The 16556-nt window shown below is 45.7% G+C and overlaps 1 protein-coding gene across 1 annotated transcript; it reads right to left on the reverse strand.

Annotated features, from left to right (window-relative positions):
* Window positions 1-33: 33 nt before the first annotated feature.
* On the reverse strand, window positions 34-12811 carry Pmpcb (peptidase, mitochondrial processing subunit beta). The gene is given in 13 exon segments (NM_022395.2): window positions 34-181; window positions 272-347; window positions 478-566; window positions 638-723; window positions 1575-1735; window positions 2793-2936; window positions 3703-3815; window positions 6643-6722; window positions 7148-7346; window positions 9247-9376; window positions 9733-9819; window positions 10544-10684; window positions 12697-12811. Coding segments are annotated over 13 exon segments (1470 nt in total). The 5' UTR covers window positions 12796-12811; the 3' UTR covers window positions 34-116.
* Between the last annotated feature and the right edge of the window lie 3745 nt (window positions 12812-16556).

Raw genomic sequence — 16556 nt, forward strand, 5'->3', positions numbered from 1 at the left:
TAACGCAAAAGTTTCAAATAAAGTTTTTATTTTTTCACTTGAAGATGAGCAGTCTTTCAAAACTTCTAGGTCTCAGTTTTATAAATATGTATGTGTAGGATAATTCATCACAAAAATCAGTCACGAGTCCAGCGCATGTTACTACAAATCTGGTTAAAATCTGGTAAGCGCTCAATAGGACCTGTGGATTCAAAAGAACAGTAAAAACAGTTAGGACAGACCCCCACGTCCTTAGCCACTCTGTATGGGTAAGGAGAAGAGCTGAGCTTACCGAGAGCAGCAATGGCCGGGCTTTTGCCATAAATGTACTTGGTGCACACTTCTCGAACCATCTCCGCGTCCACAGCCTTCAATGGAGATGATACCGTCATCAGGACTTGTGTAGTGAGGACGGATCCCACATACGTGACTTTCCTGAACTGAGTCTAGACTGGGAACCTCGCTCAGCCTTTGCAGCACCCAAAGCTTAGTACTTACATCGATCCTGGCCTCAAGCTCAGGGATGGGGATTCTCCTGTTGTAGCATAGCATCTGCCTACCGATGTCTTCACAGATCGGAGTTGACCCTGTAGAGAAGGAAGGATATCTAGCATCCACACAGACACTGCAGCTCCCCGCAGCCCGCCTCACCTCTTACCATCAAGCTGCAGCAGCATGTTTGTCTTGAGAAGGTTTTTGGCGCGTGCGACCTCACTCTCACTAACAGCTGTGCACAGACGCATCCTAGAACACATGGGAAATGCTGGTAAATCTAACTTGCTGGCCTGAAGAGCAAGACGGCTATGTTAGACCACAACATACAAACAATTCTATTTCAATTCAGCAAACAGCTGAAATTAACTAATCTTAAAATGAAAGTACTTTTTTCCAAATACCATTACCATCTCAAAGATTCTAGCTGTTAATCAGCAGACACAGTGATTCAGTGTAAAAATAGAATGACCACATTGTGAGAGTAGTCTTCTTGAGGCTTCAAATACTTCTCTGTGACGCTGGCAATGTACACTGAGATAGGTAGGTCAATGGTCACCCCTTGGTTTCTCAAGTCAACTGAATGTAACAGCCCCAGTATTTAGCTTAATGATCAAATACATCCCAGTTAAATTAGAGACTTCAGTCCCTTAATAAAGAAACACAAATTTCTGAGTCACTACATATTTTTCTGCCTTGGCCTAATAACTAATCCTTTTGCTCAATGGTTCTCAACCTGTGGGTCGCATCAGATTTCCAATTCATAACAGCAAAATTACAGATGTGGAGAAGCAACAAATTGTATGCTTGGGGCGTCACTGCATGAACTGTGTGAAAGGGCCTCAGTCCTAAGATTGAGAACTACTGCTTCTGGTGACTGTAAATTTACACTGACTTTGCTAACCTGCCTTTCCAGGCCAAATTGTTTTTCTTTTCCTTGGGAAGTATTGGGGATTCAAGCCAGCTTCACATGAGGTTTAGAGGGAATATTTGTTGTTAAGAACAGTGCATCCATTTTAAAAGCCAATGTTACCACCATTGGGAAACTGGTCTAAAACAGTAAATTCTAGGTAAGACTTTAACCACTGAAAGCTTTTCCTCACCATTCCTTTTGTACAGCGTGCAGCATGTCAGCAACTGTGGCTTGTTCACAAACCATATAGAGCCCCCACAATCCTGTGTCTGTGTAGGAGGTGTTGAAGGACTGGAAGCTGTGGCAGAGATTGCCATGGCACGTGAGCTGGGCCAGCTTGCTCGATAAATTCTGGAAAGGCAAACGATCCAACTGGGTTTGTGAACTGGGCACACGAACCCAAGTCCCCACAAAAAAGTGAGCTCTGTAGCTACTGGCGAGTGCTAACTCTGATAGGTTAACAGTTTCTAAGTTTGTTTTTAGAGATGTCTCATTACATAGCCCTGGCTGGCTTAGAACACACTGTAAGCAGGCTAGTCTCAAACTCCGAGATCTGCCTGCCTGTCTCCTGAGTGCTAGGATTAAAGGCCTGCACCGCCACGCTCTGCTCAAGCTCCCAGTTTTACCCAGCAACACCTCAACAGTAACTTTAGAATTCAAAGGAACAGTTACGTGTATCTGGTTCAATACATAATAGTGAACAGTGAGTTCTTGCAGTTGGTTTAGTCATAAGACAATACAGTACTGTCGTGGGCCATGTAAGGCTCTGAGTGCATTCTGAAGTGACACTGCACAGGAAACCCAAGATAGCCCCATGGAATGGAGCTTTCACACTAATCTATAGTGCGGAGAGGTCCATCCCTTCTGCCTCTTTAGAAGTACTTTTTGCCATGTCTGCTTTCTCTCTTTAGACAGCCAGTTCCTTGTTCTGTTGCTGGTGGAGCCTCAGGCTCAGGCCTGGGAAGCAAGCACACTAACTACCACACAAACCCTTCCACACACTAACAGTGAGCCTGTATGTGAGGAAGGAAGGACACTTTGCTCAGTACTTACTAGTACACGCAGTGTGGACTGATGAGAACGTTTTCTGAGCATGCTAAAATGCTCAGAGAGTAAGGACACTAATGCTGACACACGTGAACAGCCACGGTCACCACCGTACCTACTATGACTACTGTAACATTAAAAACAGATTCTTCTGCCCTTACTTTGTGAACTGCTACCAGTCTAACAAAGACCTTATTTTTGTCCTGGCTTAGGTGCAATCCAAGATGAGTTAATAAATATTAAGTCAAAAGTCATGATAATCTATTTTTGCCACTTTGAACATTGGAAGAGTCTTGCAAAGAATTTGCACCTAGACAATTTACATTATTTACCATGAAAAGTTACTTCAAAAACCACTTACCATTCCTCCTCCGAAAGAGCGGTCCCAGTTGCCTATCAGTGTGTTTGCGACCATGAGACAGATCGTGTCTGGGTGCGTCCAACCAACTGCTTCAATAGCCACTGCGAGGTGCGCCAGTGGCATCTTGTCATCCCTCACCCGAATCTAGGTAAGACAAACAAGGACAGCTAATGAAGTAAGGAAGGAAAATGAGAGTCACTAACTGTGAGGTTAAAATGCTTGCTATGACTCCTGACTATCTGGCAGTATTACTGTGTGGTTCAGACAATTTTTATGGATTACAGAGTAAGTTTCTTTCATCAGATCATCTTGTTTAAAATTCCACCTGATTAGAAGGAGTTCCCTTATTTTACCAATATCTTATATGATTTTATTAATCCAAATTTAAATCTGTACTATGGTATAAATCGATGTAGCTGCCAACATCAGACCTCCTCCCAAAAATTACTATAAGCATCGTAAATTGGCAAACTAGGCCTGATGCATAACACTGTACTGAGAAGTAGACCCTGCAAGTTCTGGCTCTAACAGCCATCCCTACAACTCTCTGTGGAGCAGCCATGAAGCCGAAACACACCCAATTCAAAAGCAGAAAATCAGCCCCTTTACTTATAAGGTAGCCTTTACACCCACCACATTATACACTGGCATTGTGCAAAAGAGTTTGTCAGATTCTTTTTTTTTTTTCCTTGTCAACAGCCTTTATTGCAGGACACCTTCACTGCTGATACGGGGGCCTGTCAGATTCTTTGGAATGGTAGTTACAGGTGGCTGTGAGCTGCCCAGTTAGGTGGAACCCAACCCTGGTCCTCTGAGCATCTTAATCTGTTGAGTCAGGCCTTCCCCTTTATACTCAGTGTTACGTGATGTAAGACTTCTAACGGCTGACTGCTAACTGAAATCACTCTACCTCGCTTCCAGTGAATTTACAGGGAGGCAGAGCTGGTACATCTCCTTTGTGTGCGCACAAAGAGTCACCAAAATGAAACTTCGCTAACTCCAGCAGTTCGTTATGGCAAACACCTAAAGTGAGAGAAAACATGTTCTTATGTATCGAACAGCCATACACTCAACGCAAGTCAGCCGACTGCAGTAGAACGCTCTACAGTAAGTCTGACAAGGACTAATGTGAATGATGGTCTTCCCACATGAAGAACTTCCCTTCTCTGAGCCAATTAAGCGACTTTCTGCACAGGGTCCCTCTCTGAGCAGTCGGTGCTCACCCACATAAATGTATTCGGAGATAAAAGACAGAGCCTGAGACCTCCCCTGTCTTTTTTTTGTAATCTTCTGGAAATGTTTTTATTGTCTTGGTGACTTTTCTAGGCTTGTTTCTGGAAGGACAAATGTCAGGGCAAAAAGCTCCAAGCCAGTTCAAGAAGGAGAAATTTGATCACATTTTTTTAAAAATGCTGTTTTAAACGTCACTCAGAAAACCCTATTTCTATAGAAAAATCACGTTAAGTTATAAAAGCTCAGTGTGCACCCTAGAAAAGGTCATCTCGTAAGTTACCTGTTAAGTGAGAGAACAAAACAGGGCTCCACCTTTGAGTTGTCCACAGTTCTGCCAGCAGAACTCTGCAACCAAAACCAACTCTCTACACTGTGAAAACATTTCCATCTTCCCATGTGCTCATGATATCCAAACCTCAGAAAAATCATTGAGATCCTGCATTTCTTATTATTCAAAACATGGGACACAAAGATATGCATCAGTGAACGTTCTAGAACACACACATCAGCTTAAACTCCTAGTAATCTGTATGTATTTGAGATAGGTCTGGCTACATAGCCCAGGCTAACCTTGATCCTGTAATCCTCTTGTCTTAGCTTCCAGGTTCTGGAATTGTATGTATATGACACATACTTAGGCTTGTGCAAATGCTTTAAAAATATTACCACTAACTGAGCACAGGGGCCCCAGTAGAGGAGTTAGAGAAAGGACTGAAGGAGCTGAAGGGGTTTGCAACTCACAGGAAGAACAATAATACCAACCAAGCAGACCCCCAGACTAAACCACCAACCAATGAATACACAGGGAGGGATCCATGGCTCCAGGTGCATACGTAGCAGAGGATGGCCTTATCTGGCATCAAGAGAAGGAGAAGCCCTTGGTCCTGTGGAGGCTCGATGCCACAGTGTAGGGGAATGGCAGGGTGGGGAGATGGGAGTGGGTAAATGGGTGGGGGAGCATCCTCATGGAAGCAAGGGGAGGGAGGAGGTGATAAGAGGTTGTGGAGGGGAGACTGGGAAGGGGGATAACATTTGAAATGTAAATAAATAAAATAACCAAAAAGGGGGGGGGGGGTGAATACTGCCATTAAGATTTATTTAAGGGGTTGGGGATTTAGCTCAGTGGTAGAGCGCTTGCCTAGGAAGCGCAAGGCCCTGGGTTCGGTCCCCAGCTCCGAAAAAAAAGAACCAAAAAAAAAAAAAAAAAGATTTATTTAAATGGGGGCTAGAGAGCTGGCTGAGGACTAGAGAGCTAAGAGGGCACTCACTGGCTGCTCTTCCTGAGGACCCAGGTTCAGTTCCCAGCACCCACATGGCAGCTCACAAGCATCTACAACTCTGACCTCTGCAGGCACTGTGGTATACATGCACACATGCAAGCAAAACACATAAGAACAGATCTTAACGATATTTCTCTGAACAAAACTATTAAAAGCACAGATTATATCCACGGTTTCCAAATGAATCTGTGACATAGCCAAACACTGATGATGCCCGCCTTTAATCCCAGCACTCATGTGGCAGAGGCAGGTAGATCTCCAGGTTCAAGGCCAGCCTGCTCTACAGAGTGAGTTCTATGATAGCCAGAGCTACACAGAGAAACCCTGTTCTGAAACAAACAAACAAACAAACAAACAAACAAACAAACAAGTCTGTGATGGAAACACAACAGTCTTAGACGTACTGTTTTTGAACTGCCATATAGGAAAGTCACTGGATATCAATCCAGAGGTAAGAACGCAGAATCATGGCAGGACAGCAATGCCAAAGGAACAGTGAGAAACCGGGAAACCATCCTTACGCCTGGCCATCTCTTCCCTCGTTATTTAGCCATCAGAACTAGTAGCCATCTTGTTAACAAGCCAGACTCACAGCTCCTACTCTAACAGCCCACCTAAAATGCAGGGGACCTATAATTTTTTAAAAGACGTGGAAATGAACACATGTATTTGGCATCATCAGGCGTGGCGGCTTCAGCTGGGCCAGCTCTCAGAAGACTGAGGTGGGAAGGTGGCTCCAAGTTCAAGACCAGCCTGGGCTATATGACAAAACTGTTTCAAAACAATAAAAATGTATAAGCCAATAAGACAAATGCTAACCCTGCAGGACACACAGTTTACTTTAGGATATTCCAACTCCAGCAATGTCTGAATGAACCTATGGACCAAATAAAATTTATATCCGTATGCTGTTAGTAATGGCAGTGAGACCCCAACTAACCAGGGCACCCCGTTCACAGACCCCGCACGCCGGCCCCTAGGTAAATCTTCCTACACTGCTTGCTTTGTTCCCCATCGCACTCTGGGCTCCCTGTGTACTTCCCTGTCGGTACGAGTTGTTCTGAGTGCGTGACTAAGCACATAAATGGGTATTCCCATCCCAGGACTGACCACGGATGAAGCCACTCCTCAGCTAAAAAGCTCACAACTACACAACACTGTCCTCCAGGTTAACTGTTTCCCAGCTTGTCCTTTAGCCTTGGTCTTCTAAATAATCCCTGTGTGTGGACACTTATATCCTGAATGGATCGTCGAGTTTTCCTGTGAATGAAACCTACTAAGGGGTCCGGTTCCAGTGACTTAAATATTTTCAGGATGTGTCTGGAGACATAACTAACCTCCAGCAGCAGCCAGCACGATTCTTGGTCCCTTATAATGTGTGGTTATGTAGTCCACTAAGTCCTTACGGCTTATAGATCTGTAAACAGTAAGGAACACGAGTTACTTCTCTCATTTCACTCTGCAGACAGGGTCTCGCTCTGTGGCACGGGGGACCTGGAACTCAGCAATCTTCCTGTCTCATAGGCAAGCATGCCTACCAGGAAGGCAGCGCTAAGGAAAGCAGCAGCGCAGGCCTTCACACCGCATGTGAAGAACACACACCTTAACTTAAAGGTGTTCTCAGTGCTGAGAGCAGCCACAAAAGAAGCTAAGCAGCAAAAGTTCTGCCCTTTGTATCAAGAAACACAAATGCACCAACATTCCTGGTTTTGCTCCCAAGTTTCTATGCACGGCTAATCACAATTTTAAATGAAGAGAGTGAGAGTTATCGTGAAAATGTGTATTCTGATTGCTCTATGTCATAACTTTTGTGCCAAGTCTTCACGCGGGAAATACACCTACTTGATGTTCTCGGTTGGTCCCAGAATTGTCCGTCCGAGCGCGGTGTTTTGATAGGCTGTGGCGTGCAGATAATCAAAGACAACTTCTTGCAAGTTGGTCTCAACTTCCTGCATTTCTCTGAGGATGACTCCACGCTCACGTTCAATCTCTGCCTCTCCCAATGTACTGTTCTGAATTATGTCAGCAAGAATTTCTACAGCTAATTGAAAAACAAAACCCAAAAAGCAGAACACACACAAGGATTACAATCCCTTAAAGCAACATCAGAAACCACAGCATGCACCATCACTCAATGCTGAGAGGTTTAACTTGGTTAGCACACTAAAATGTAGGTGAACCCGGGGTACAAAAGAGCCTGGAGAAAGTCCTAAGCGCCATACTGTATAATGTGGCTGCTAACACAGATGGCTCTAAACAGAACATCCGAAACAGCCAGGTGGAGGTGGTCCATGCCTTTAACCCCAGCACTCGGAGGCAGAGCAGGTGGATCTGAGTTTAAGGCCAGGCTGCAGTTGCAGGGCAGCCAGAGGCATGGGAAGCGTTTCTACCCATGTTCTCAGAGCAATGAGCTTGCACTCTAGCCAAGCAAAGACTTGCTATACCAAAATGTGCCTTCAGGAGCTGCTGACAGAGCTGTGCCTGCTCAAGCCCGAACGTGGCAAGAAGCCCAAGGGGAAGGAAATTTTGTGTTGTGATAGCAACATAAATGTATTAAAGGAGAAATAAACTTAAAGATTGGTTTCCTGCTCTGCTCTAGTGTAAATTTCTCTCCCTGTTTGAGTTCACTTCCAAGGGCCTTGTCTGAGCCAACTAACTTCAAATACCAAGAGCAGGACATGGCAGGCTGTTGGAGAAAGCTCACAGAAACGACTGTGAAAGGGGGAAATTACCAATTTCATGTTTTTATCATCATCAATAAAACCCAGACAGGAAACTCCTAACGCAAGAGAGGAAGTGAGGAGAGCTGCAGACGGCCGGGGGTTCAGGCTTATGTGGGACTGGAAGTCTAAAGCAGTGTTGGTCTGAAACCCGTTTCCTCTGAATGTCTACCTCATCCTCTCTGTTGGTAGAGCAGCACATACTCTTCACTGAGGCAGTCCAAGTCTCTCAATCAAGGATGGGTGAGCATAAAAATCTGCCCGTAGGGCTGGAGAGATGGCTCAGCGGTTAAGAGCACTGACTGCTCTTCCACAGGTCCTGAGTTCAATTCCCAGCAACCACATTGTGGCTCACAACCATCTGTAATGGGATCTGATGCCTTCTTCTGTGTGTCTGAAGACAGCTACAGTGTATTCATATACATAGAATAAATAAATCTCTTTTTAAAAAAATCAGGCCATAATCTATAATCTACATAGCCAGGAGCACCTATAATCCAATGCTAGCCAGAGACATGAGGATCCATGAAACTTGCTGGCCAGCTGTACAGAGAAATCTGGGTGAGCCCGGTTCTGTGAGAGATACGGCTCCAAAACTAATGTGGAGAGCAACTGACACCAATCACTGGTTACCACAACACAGAGTCCTTGTGTGGATTACCACTACATGACAAAACTGACAAAACCCTACAGTAACTAAAATTTTAGAGCAATATAATAGATTACCACTCTGCAGCCATGAAAGTTAATAATTTCACTAATTAACTTTGCAATGCTATGTTGTTTTTAATTCTTCTACTGGAAAAAATGTTTTCTGTAATTAATATACTCAAGATCCTATACAAATTGATGTACTACCCTGTCAACACAATCATCTTATTTTTATAAAATAAAGCTTTCTATCCTGCTAATATAACCATTAATAAGTAAATAGTATAAATAGGCATTTGTTAATTTTGCTCAGGACTAATATTTGCATCACAGAACTGAAGTGCCTGAGCCTGGGGAGAGCCATGTGTCAACCATGTACAGGAATCCCTCGTCAAGTCTTCGATCTGTTCTCGGAGGCAAGAATAGGAACAGATGCCTCTCTGGGTTTTCTGTCGCTGCTGCTGCTTCTTACATTTCTGTCAGTTTTACGATAGACATGCAAAAGCCGCAGTGCTAGATTACGACTGACCCTTCTGAAGATCACATTCCCAGCAGTATGGCTAACGATACCTCTTGGCAAATCTTTGGAGAAGGCTTTGGCGTAGTAGACAGTCTGCTCTCTGGAGGTATAGGCATTGAGATGGGCACCCATGTTCTCAATCTCAAGTTCAAGGTCTAACTGGGACCTCTTTTTAGTGCCCTTGAAACAGAGGAGAAAGCAGTTAGGATACTTTCCTTTTACCCTTCATCTATTCCAAACACACCAGGTAATAAGTACACTGAACAGAAGCCCGTGTCAGTCATGCAAGGACACGTTTGTAAGGTCTATTAGGCTTCCAAAAATACTCACTAAAAATGGCTTTTGTATTCCTATATCCCGAGAGAACCCTGCCTTCAATATCAGAAAGTAATTATCATAGATTATCTCAAAAACAATACTGGAAAAATAAAAGCAGCATGCAGCATGCTGTTGAAGTAGGTCTTGTCCGTAAACACAGTATCTATGCTGACATCATCGTTCACAGAGGACGCCTCTGAGCAAGGTTCGCAGCTCACCTTGAAAGCCATGTGCTCCAGAAAGTGAGCGGTGCCATTGTTCTTTTCATTCTCATACCGACTGCCAGCATCGATCCACAGCCCAACCTGCATGAAACCCAACGAATTAGGCAAATTCCCTGCATCTGGAGAGAGGGCTCCACAGCTAAGAGCATCCGCTGTTCTTACAGAGGACCTGAGCTGTTCCCAGCACCATGTGCGGCAGCTCACGACCATCGGTAACTCCAGCTCCAGTGTCCGAGACCACACAGTTCAGACTTAGCCAGGTCGTGGTGTTACATGCCTCCCATGGGAGGCCTTGGGAGGTAGAGGCAGGCAAATCTCAGTTTGAGGCCAGTCTGGTCCAGGGCTACACAAAGAAGCCCTGTCTTGAAAACAACAACAACAACAACAACAACAACAGAATACAAGTATCAGACTCAACTTCTTAAGGTGGCTCATTTAGTTCATCCAATTAACAGCTGTGGCAGCAACATCAGGGACTGTCAGAAGGTTGGGCTCGAACGCGCGTATAAGCTTTATAACCTCAGACACAGCCATTTGACTTCCCCTGAACTTATCAAAGACACATGAGGTGAGTTTTGGATGCCGTCTGTGGGGAAGCTGATTAGCCCCACCAACATCAAAAACAGACGTCAACAGTGAGAGGGGCTCACGGGACCGGCACAAAAGTAGAACTGGAGAGGAAGGCTCGAGCTCCGAGAGCCTTGCCAGGCAAAGTAATCAACAAACCACCAGCCAACCAGAGAGCTGCAGTGCGTCTGCTCCCTCCCAGCTGAGGTACCAAGTAAAGGCTGTAGCAGTCACTTACGGTGCATGTTGAGATCCCAGAGTTTTCAGAAGCTACCCTGAGTCCATTTTCCAAACAAGTGACTTGTGTCTCAGGAACATTCAGAACAACTTGTGGAGCAGCCTGTGTACTTCTGAGTCGGTCCCCTCCAAAGTACAATGGCTGATGGGTGTAGAAGGAAAGGAGAGCAAACATTACTATGCTGGCATCACTGTCAATCCAAAAAGCAAAAACCCTCAAAGAGACTCACCCAAAACACACTTTCCTAGACTGGGGGGAGGGGAGGCATGTAATCAGTGTGTGAGTGTGTGTGAGTGTGTGAGTGTGTGTGTGTGTGTGTGTGTGTGTGTGTGTGTGTGTGTGTGTGTGTACCATTGGCAGAAAGCATGCAGAATGAGGACCCAGTTCTGGACAAAACTAAATTCTTTCCTCAACTTTGGTTCCACTGGGCTCTAGCGCTAGCCTAGTGTGATGGTTTGTATGTGCTTGGCCCAGGGAGTGGCAGGATTAGAAGGTGTGGCCCTGTTGGAGTAGGTGTGTCACTGTGGGTGTGGGCTTTAAGATCCTCATCCTAGCTGCCTGGAAGCCAGTCTTCTAGCAGCCTTCAGATGAAGATGCAGAGTTCTCAGCTCCTCCTGCACTGTGACTGCCTGGACGCTGCCATGCTCCTGCCTTGATGATAATGGACTGAATCTCTGAACCTGTAAGCCAGCCCCAATGAAATGTTGTCCTTTAGTTGACTTGCCTCGGTCATGGTGTCTGTTCACAGCAGTCAAAGCCTCCTAAGACACCTACTTAACCAACTGTTCTCCCAAACAGCAACACCCCAGGAACATGCCCTTCTCTCTGGGAACAGGAGCAGTTACTACATTACCCCACACAGACACACCTGATTCAAGCGCCTCTCTCAACAAATGTTTCATAATCACTGAGAAAAAAAGGAACTGAAATAAAAATATAAAACTGACTGTACATATGAAACAAGATGCTACTGTTCACAAAGGACATGTGTGGGCAGAGACAGACGGAAACATGGCAGGTGCCTCACGTCCTCTTTGGCCAACTGGTTTGACTACAGACGCTTCACCATTCAGCAGCGTTTTCATGTTGGAATGAGAAAACCATATTTGCTAACCCTGAGACTGACCTAACCACTAGGCCTGTACAGTACTGTGGTGGTGTGAATAGAAATGCTCATAGATTTGAATACTTGGTCATCAGGGAGAGGGACTACTAGAAGGTTGGAGGAAGTGCGTCACTGGGGTGGGTTATGGGGTTTAAAATGCTCAAGCCAGGCCCACTGTCTGTCTGTCTCTGTCTATCTCTTGCCAACCCTGATGTAGAACTCTTGGTTCCTTCTCTGCCAAGCCTGCCTATGTGCTGCCATGATGGCTTCCTTCCATGATGATCACGGACTAAACCTCTGAACTGTAAGCCAGACCCAATTAATGTGTTTTCCTTTATAAGAGATGCCATGGTCATGGTGTTTCATCACAGCCATAGAAACCGATACTTAAGAAACTTTTACTAGGGCTGGAGAGATGGCTCAGTGGTTAAGAGCACTGACTGCTCTTCCAAAGGTCCTGAGTTCAATTCCCAGCAACCACATGGTGGCTCACAACCATCTGTAATGGGATCTGATGTCCTCTTCTGGTGTGTCTGAAGAAAGCTATAGTGTACTCATATATATAAAATAAATAAATAATTCTTAAAAAAAAAAAAAAAGAAACTTTTACTAACCTGCACTGTCCTGCTTCTGTAACCCAAAGGCTTCCTGCTCCCTGACCAATCAATGTAACAGGACATGACTCTGCCCTGTTGTGTAGGGGAAGGCGGATCTGAGTTTGAGGCCAGCCTGATGTATGCCGCAAGTTCCAGGACGGCCAGAGATGTTGCCCAGAGAAACTCTGAGTAACAAATATGTCTCAAAATATCAAAAACAAAAGCAAACCCAACTTCAAATTGAAGCGCTTGTCCTGGTTTCCTTTTCTTGGGTGAGAACAGCCCGACATACAGTAACATTGGTAATAACTTACTAACACACACCGGGGTGGGGAGGGAGCAGCCGCCCCGCCCCCTCTGCGGCCCGGTCGCCTGCGCCCCGGGGCAGGGGATCCGGAGGCCCGGTCCAGAGCGCACCGGGAGCCTCTGGGGCGCGACGAAGCGAGGCTCACCTGAGCAGCGGCGGCGCGGAGCGGAAGCCTTCGCGTAAATCCCCACAGGCGCCGTCCGGCCACCGGCAACAACGTCCGGGATACAGCCGCCGCCGCCATCTCTGCTGTGGATAGGTGAAAAGGTACTTCCGGGTCGTGACTCCAGGTCCCAGAATAGGAAGCTGGCCCCACCTTGTGGCGGCAACGGGGATTGCAGCCTTTAAAATTCCTTTGATTCTGTGTCTGGACTTAGTACCCCCAGTCCCTTCACTCCTTGACTCCCTCCTCAGTTCACTCCAATAATCAGGTCTGTAGAAATGATGTGCAAGGCACGCATGGGACAAAGTGAAAGGAACCTGTATCCCCAGATGGTTGGAATTAATCAGAAAGAACCAGTACGGGACGGACAGAACACAGAGAGGAAAAGATGTATCTTTGTTGTTGCTCTAATGTTTATAGCTTTGCTTATTCCATTCCATAGGAATACCTTTGACGAGATTGCTACTGAAAGACAGACGCTTTACAAACCTAGTCTTACCTTCTGTTACCACGATTTAATGTCGTTTGCCTCCAAGTCTTAGGGCTCTGCCTAAACAAACTGCCTTTTCACGTTCCTGGGTGCCCCTTTATCCGCGTACCCTTTAACGAAACTAAGATTTGTTAAACAGACACCTCCTCCATTTGTCCCAGGGTTTGAAGCTTAACAAATAGCAAGCACGTTTTTTAAATTAAAATTTTTAATTTAATTTGTTATTATGGGAAGGGCGTGGGTGCGCACCACTGCAAACTATGGAGGTCAGAAGACAACTTTATGCAATCAGTTGCCCCTTCTCCCTCTACGTGAATTCTGGGGGTGGAACTTCGGGGGACAGGCTTGCCCTGCGAGTGACTTTACCTGGGAAGCAGAGACTATTACTAAGCTAATTTTACAGTGGGGACTCCTCCTGGCTGCCTAGCAGGCTGTTTAACACTAAAGAGTGTGCACTGTGGCTCTAGAAGTTGGGAGTTTGGTCTAACTTGTCCCCTTGTTGCCTAATGTCTGCTTCACGCTATCGTTCAGGTGTCCTTTTTCACCCGACGACCTGTCTTACCCACCCAGGCTCTCCTCTTATAAGATCCACCACTGAGCAACTAGGCATGAAAATTCCTTGGGCACCTCCATGTCAGTTTGTACAAAATAGGATTCCCGCCTTGCCCCTACATCTCTCCCCATAGTTGTAATAGCGAGCACCCAGTCACGGGTCCCTTCATCCTAACGTCCAAACTAGAAACTCCAAGTCATCTTTGGTCCCAGCCTCTGACCTCCTCATGTGCTCTGCCTCCAGCGGGTGGCGCTGTTTGCAAAGGTTGCGGACGGAACCTTTAGGAGGTAGAGCCTTCCAGCAGAAGTATGTCCTTGGGCACAGGTTTCACAGCCTGGTCCCACTTCCAGATCTCCCTGCTTCCGAGCCATGAGGCAGTGTGATAGCGCCTGTTCCTGCCGCCCCGCCTTATCCATCACGGGTGGATGGGTGCCCTCTGGAACTGCAGGTTATTTTATCACAGTGACAGTAAAGAAAACTGAACAGAGGCACTCTCAACACAGTTTGAATTTGCATTTCTCTGAAAGCTGTGGGTAGCGAGCATTTTTCCCCCAAATATTTGTTGGTCGTTTGTACTTTCATTTTAAAAATCTCTTTTCCATTTTTTGTGTGCATGCGTTGTGTATATTTTTGGTGGAGGAGCCACCCGTGCATACGTGTGTTGTATGTGTGTGCGCGCGAGTGCGAGAGCACAGAGGTTGCCTGTGAAGGTCACAGTGTGTGAAGCTGATGTTGGGAGTCATCCCTGACTACTCTCCTACCTTGTTCATGGAGTCAGACTCTCTCACTCAACCCCGAGCTCAGTGATATGGCCCTCTGGCCAGCTTGCTCTGAGGATTCCCTGCCTACCTTCCAAGGCTGGAATTAGAGGCAGGCCACGGAGCTCACCGCCATTTACTTGGGCTCTAGGAATTTGAACTCCGGTCCTCATATTTGTACAGCAAATATGTTCACCAAGGCGCTATCTCCCCACCCCCACCTCCCCCCAACCCCACACCTTATTTCTGGGAAATGCTTTCAGATTTTCTCTGTTTAGTGTAACGTTAGCTCTAGGTTTACTAGTCTTTACTATGTTGGGGTATGCTCCCTCTGTTCCTAGTTCCTCCAAATCATGAAAGGATTTCTGCACCTATTGACATGGTTATGTGATTTCTACCCCATTGCCTTTATACGGTATTACATGTATTAATTTAAACCATCCCTGTATCTATGGCATGATGCCAGGCTGGTCATGGGGTATGACTTAAAACGTTACTGAATTTGCCGGTGTCTTCTTGAAAACACCGAGTTGTGTCTATGTGTATCGAGATTCTTTTCTCTAGTTTTTGTTGTTTTGTCCTTAGCCATTTTGTCATCGAGGTAATGCTCCTGTAGGGTCTGACAGTGTTCCTTCTCGTTCTGTATTTTATTGACTAGTCTAAGGCACATTGGCATGACCTCTCCTGCAAGAAGCTGGTGGAAAATCTATGTAGGGATGAGCTTTTCTTTGCTAAAGGTTACTGCTATGACCTTGTTGCTTTAGATCTGCTTAAATCGTTTAGACTCCCCCTACCCCCCATCTTTAATTTTGGCAGGTCAGGAACATCAAGGAATTTGTCCATTTTGAGTTTTCCAAATTTTTGAAGTATAAATTTTCAAACTGTGGCCTTCCTTGGGGTTTGCTGTAACACCCCCATCACTTCCAGTTGTGTCTCTTTACGTTTAGTCTCCACAGCTTCTCTAGCTGCTGTGGTTTCTCTCGCTATGCCTGTCTGCCGCCATCCCCTGCAGTCTGGTGAGCTTCAGGGAATTCTTTTGATTTGATTTTATTTGTTTGGATATCCTTTGGGACCTAGAATGTGCTCTTTTAAATTACATTTGTTTACTGATGGGGGGGGGGGGCACGAATCCGCCACATTTGCCACAGCCTGCAGAGGAGGTCAGAGGCCAAGTTACAGGAGTTGCTTCTCCCCTTCCTGTAAACTGTAACTTATTTGTCTGAGGTAATTTTCGCCTGTGAGGCTTACTGCCTCAGTCTGCTAACTTAGGCCTAGTCCTGGAAGCTTCTGGTCTCTGTACAATCTAATGTAGGCCTAGAATGTTTTCTGCCTCTGAGACTTACCGCTGAACAGGCTCACCCTTTCTAGTTCTTTCTGATCTGTGGCTGGTTCAACTCAGCTACTCTGGATCAAAACTCTTCTCCAAGCTGACTCAATCTGGTTTCTCTCAGATTCTTAATGACTTTCTCTACTTAGCCTCACACTAACTTTGGCAATATGTTCTACCCTCTGGCTCATTCTGTCTTCACCTGTGTCTAGCTCATTCTCTCTCCATAACCTGTCTCTGCATAACTGTCCTGGTAAAACTGCTTCCTCTCTCTGCACTGCTCTCTTAAGTAGCTTCCCTTTCCTCTCTCTTCTCATGAGAGTTGGGGGTAACCTATTCTGTCAAATCTTTCTCTGATTCATCACTTTGTCTGCCCACTCAATTAGACATCACTTTCAAACCAGGGTGCTTCCTTCTACAAACTAACTTTACCCTCACTGATTGGTCTTAAAGGTGTGTGCTGAGGGGGTGTCTGTATTCCAGTCAGAGTAGCCATGCTGCTAGATTAAAATCCTTTGACACAATTGGCCATTAGAAGAAAGAAAACCAGAGAAATGTGCTGCCCCAACACATGTAGGAGAACAGCCAGATGAAAACAGCAGCAGCGCTAAAGGCTGGCAAGGATGCATAGAAAAGTGCTCACTCATACAAAGCTGGAGAAATGTAAAATTCCAGACCGGTGTGGACACTTACATGGCAGTCCTGCCAATATTG

This window comes from Rattus norvegicus, chromosome 4 (assembly GCF_036323735.1).
Source record: "Rattus norvegicus strain BN/NHsdMcwi chromosome 4, GRCr8, whole genome shotgun sequence".
NCBI classification, from domain to species: domain Eukaryota; kingdom Metazoa; phylum Chordata; class Mammalia; order Rodentia; family Muridae; genus Rattus; species Rattus norvegicus.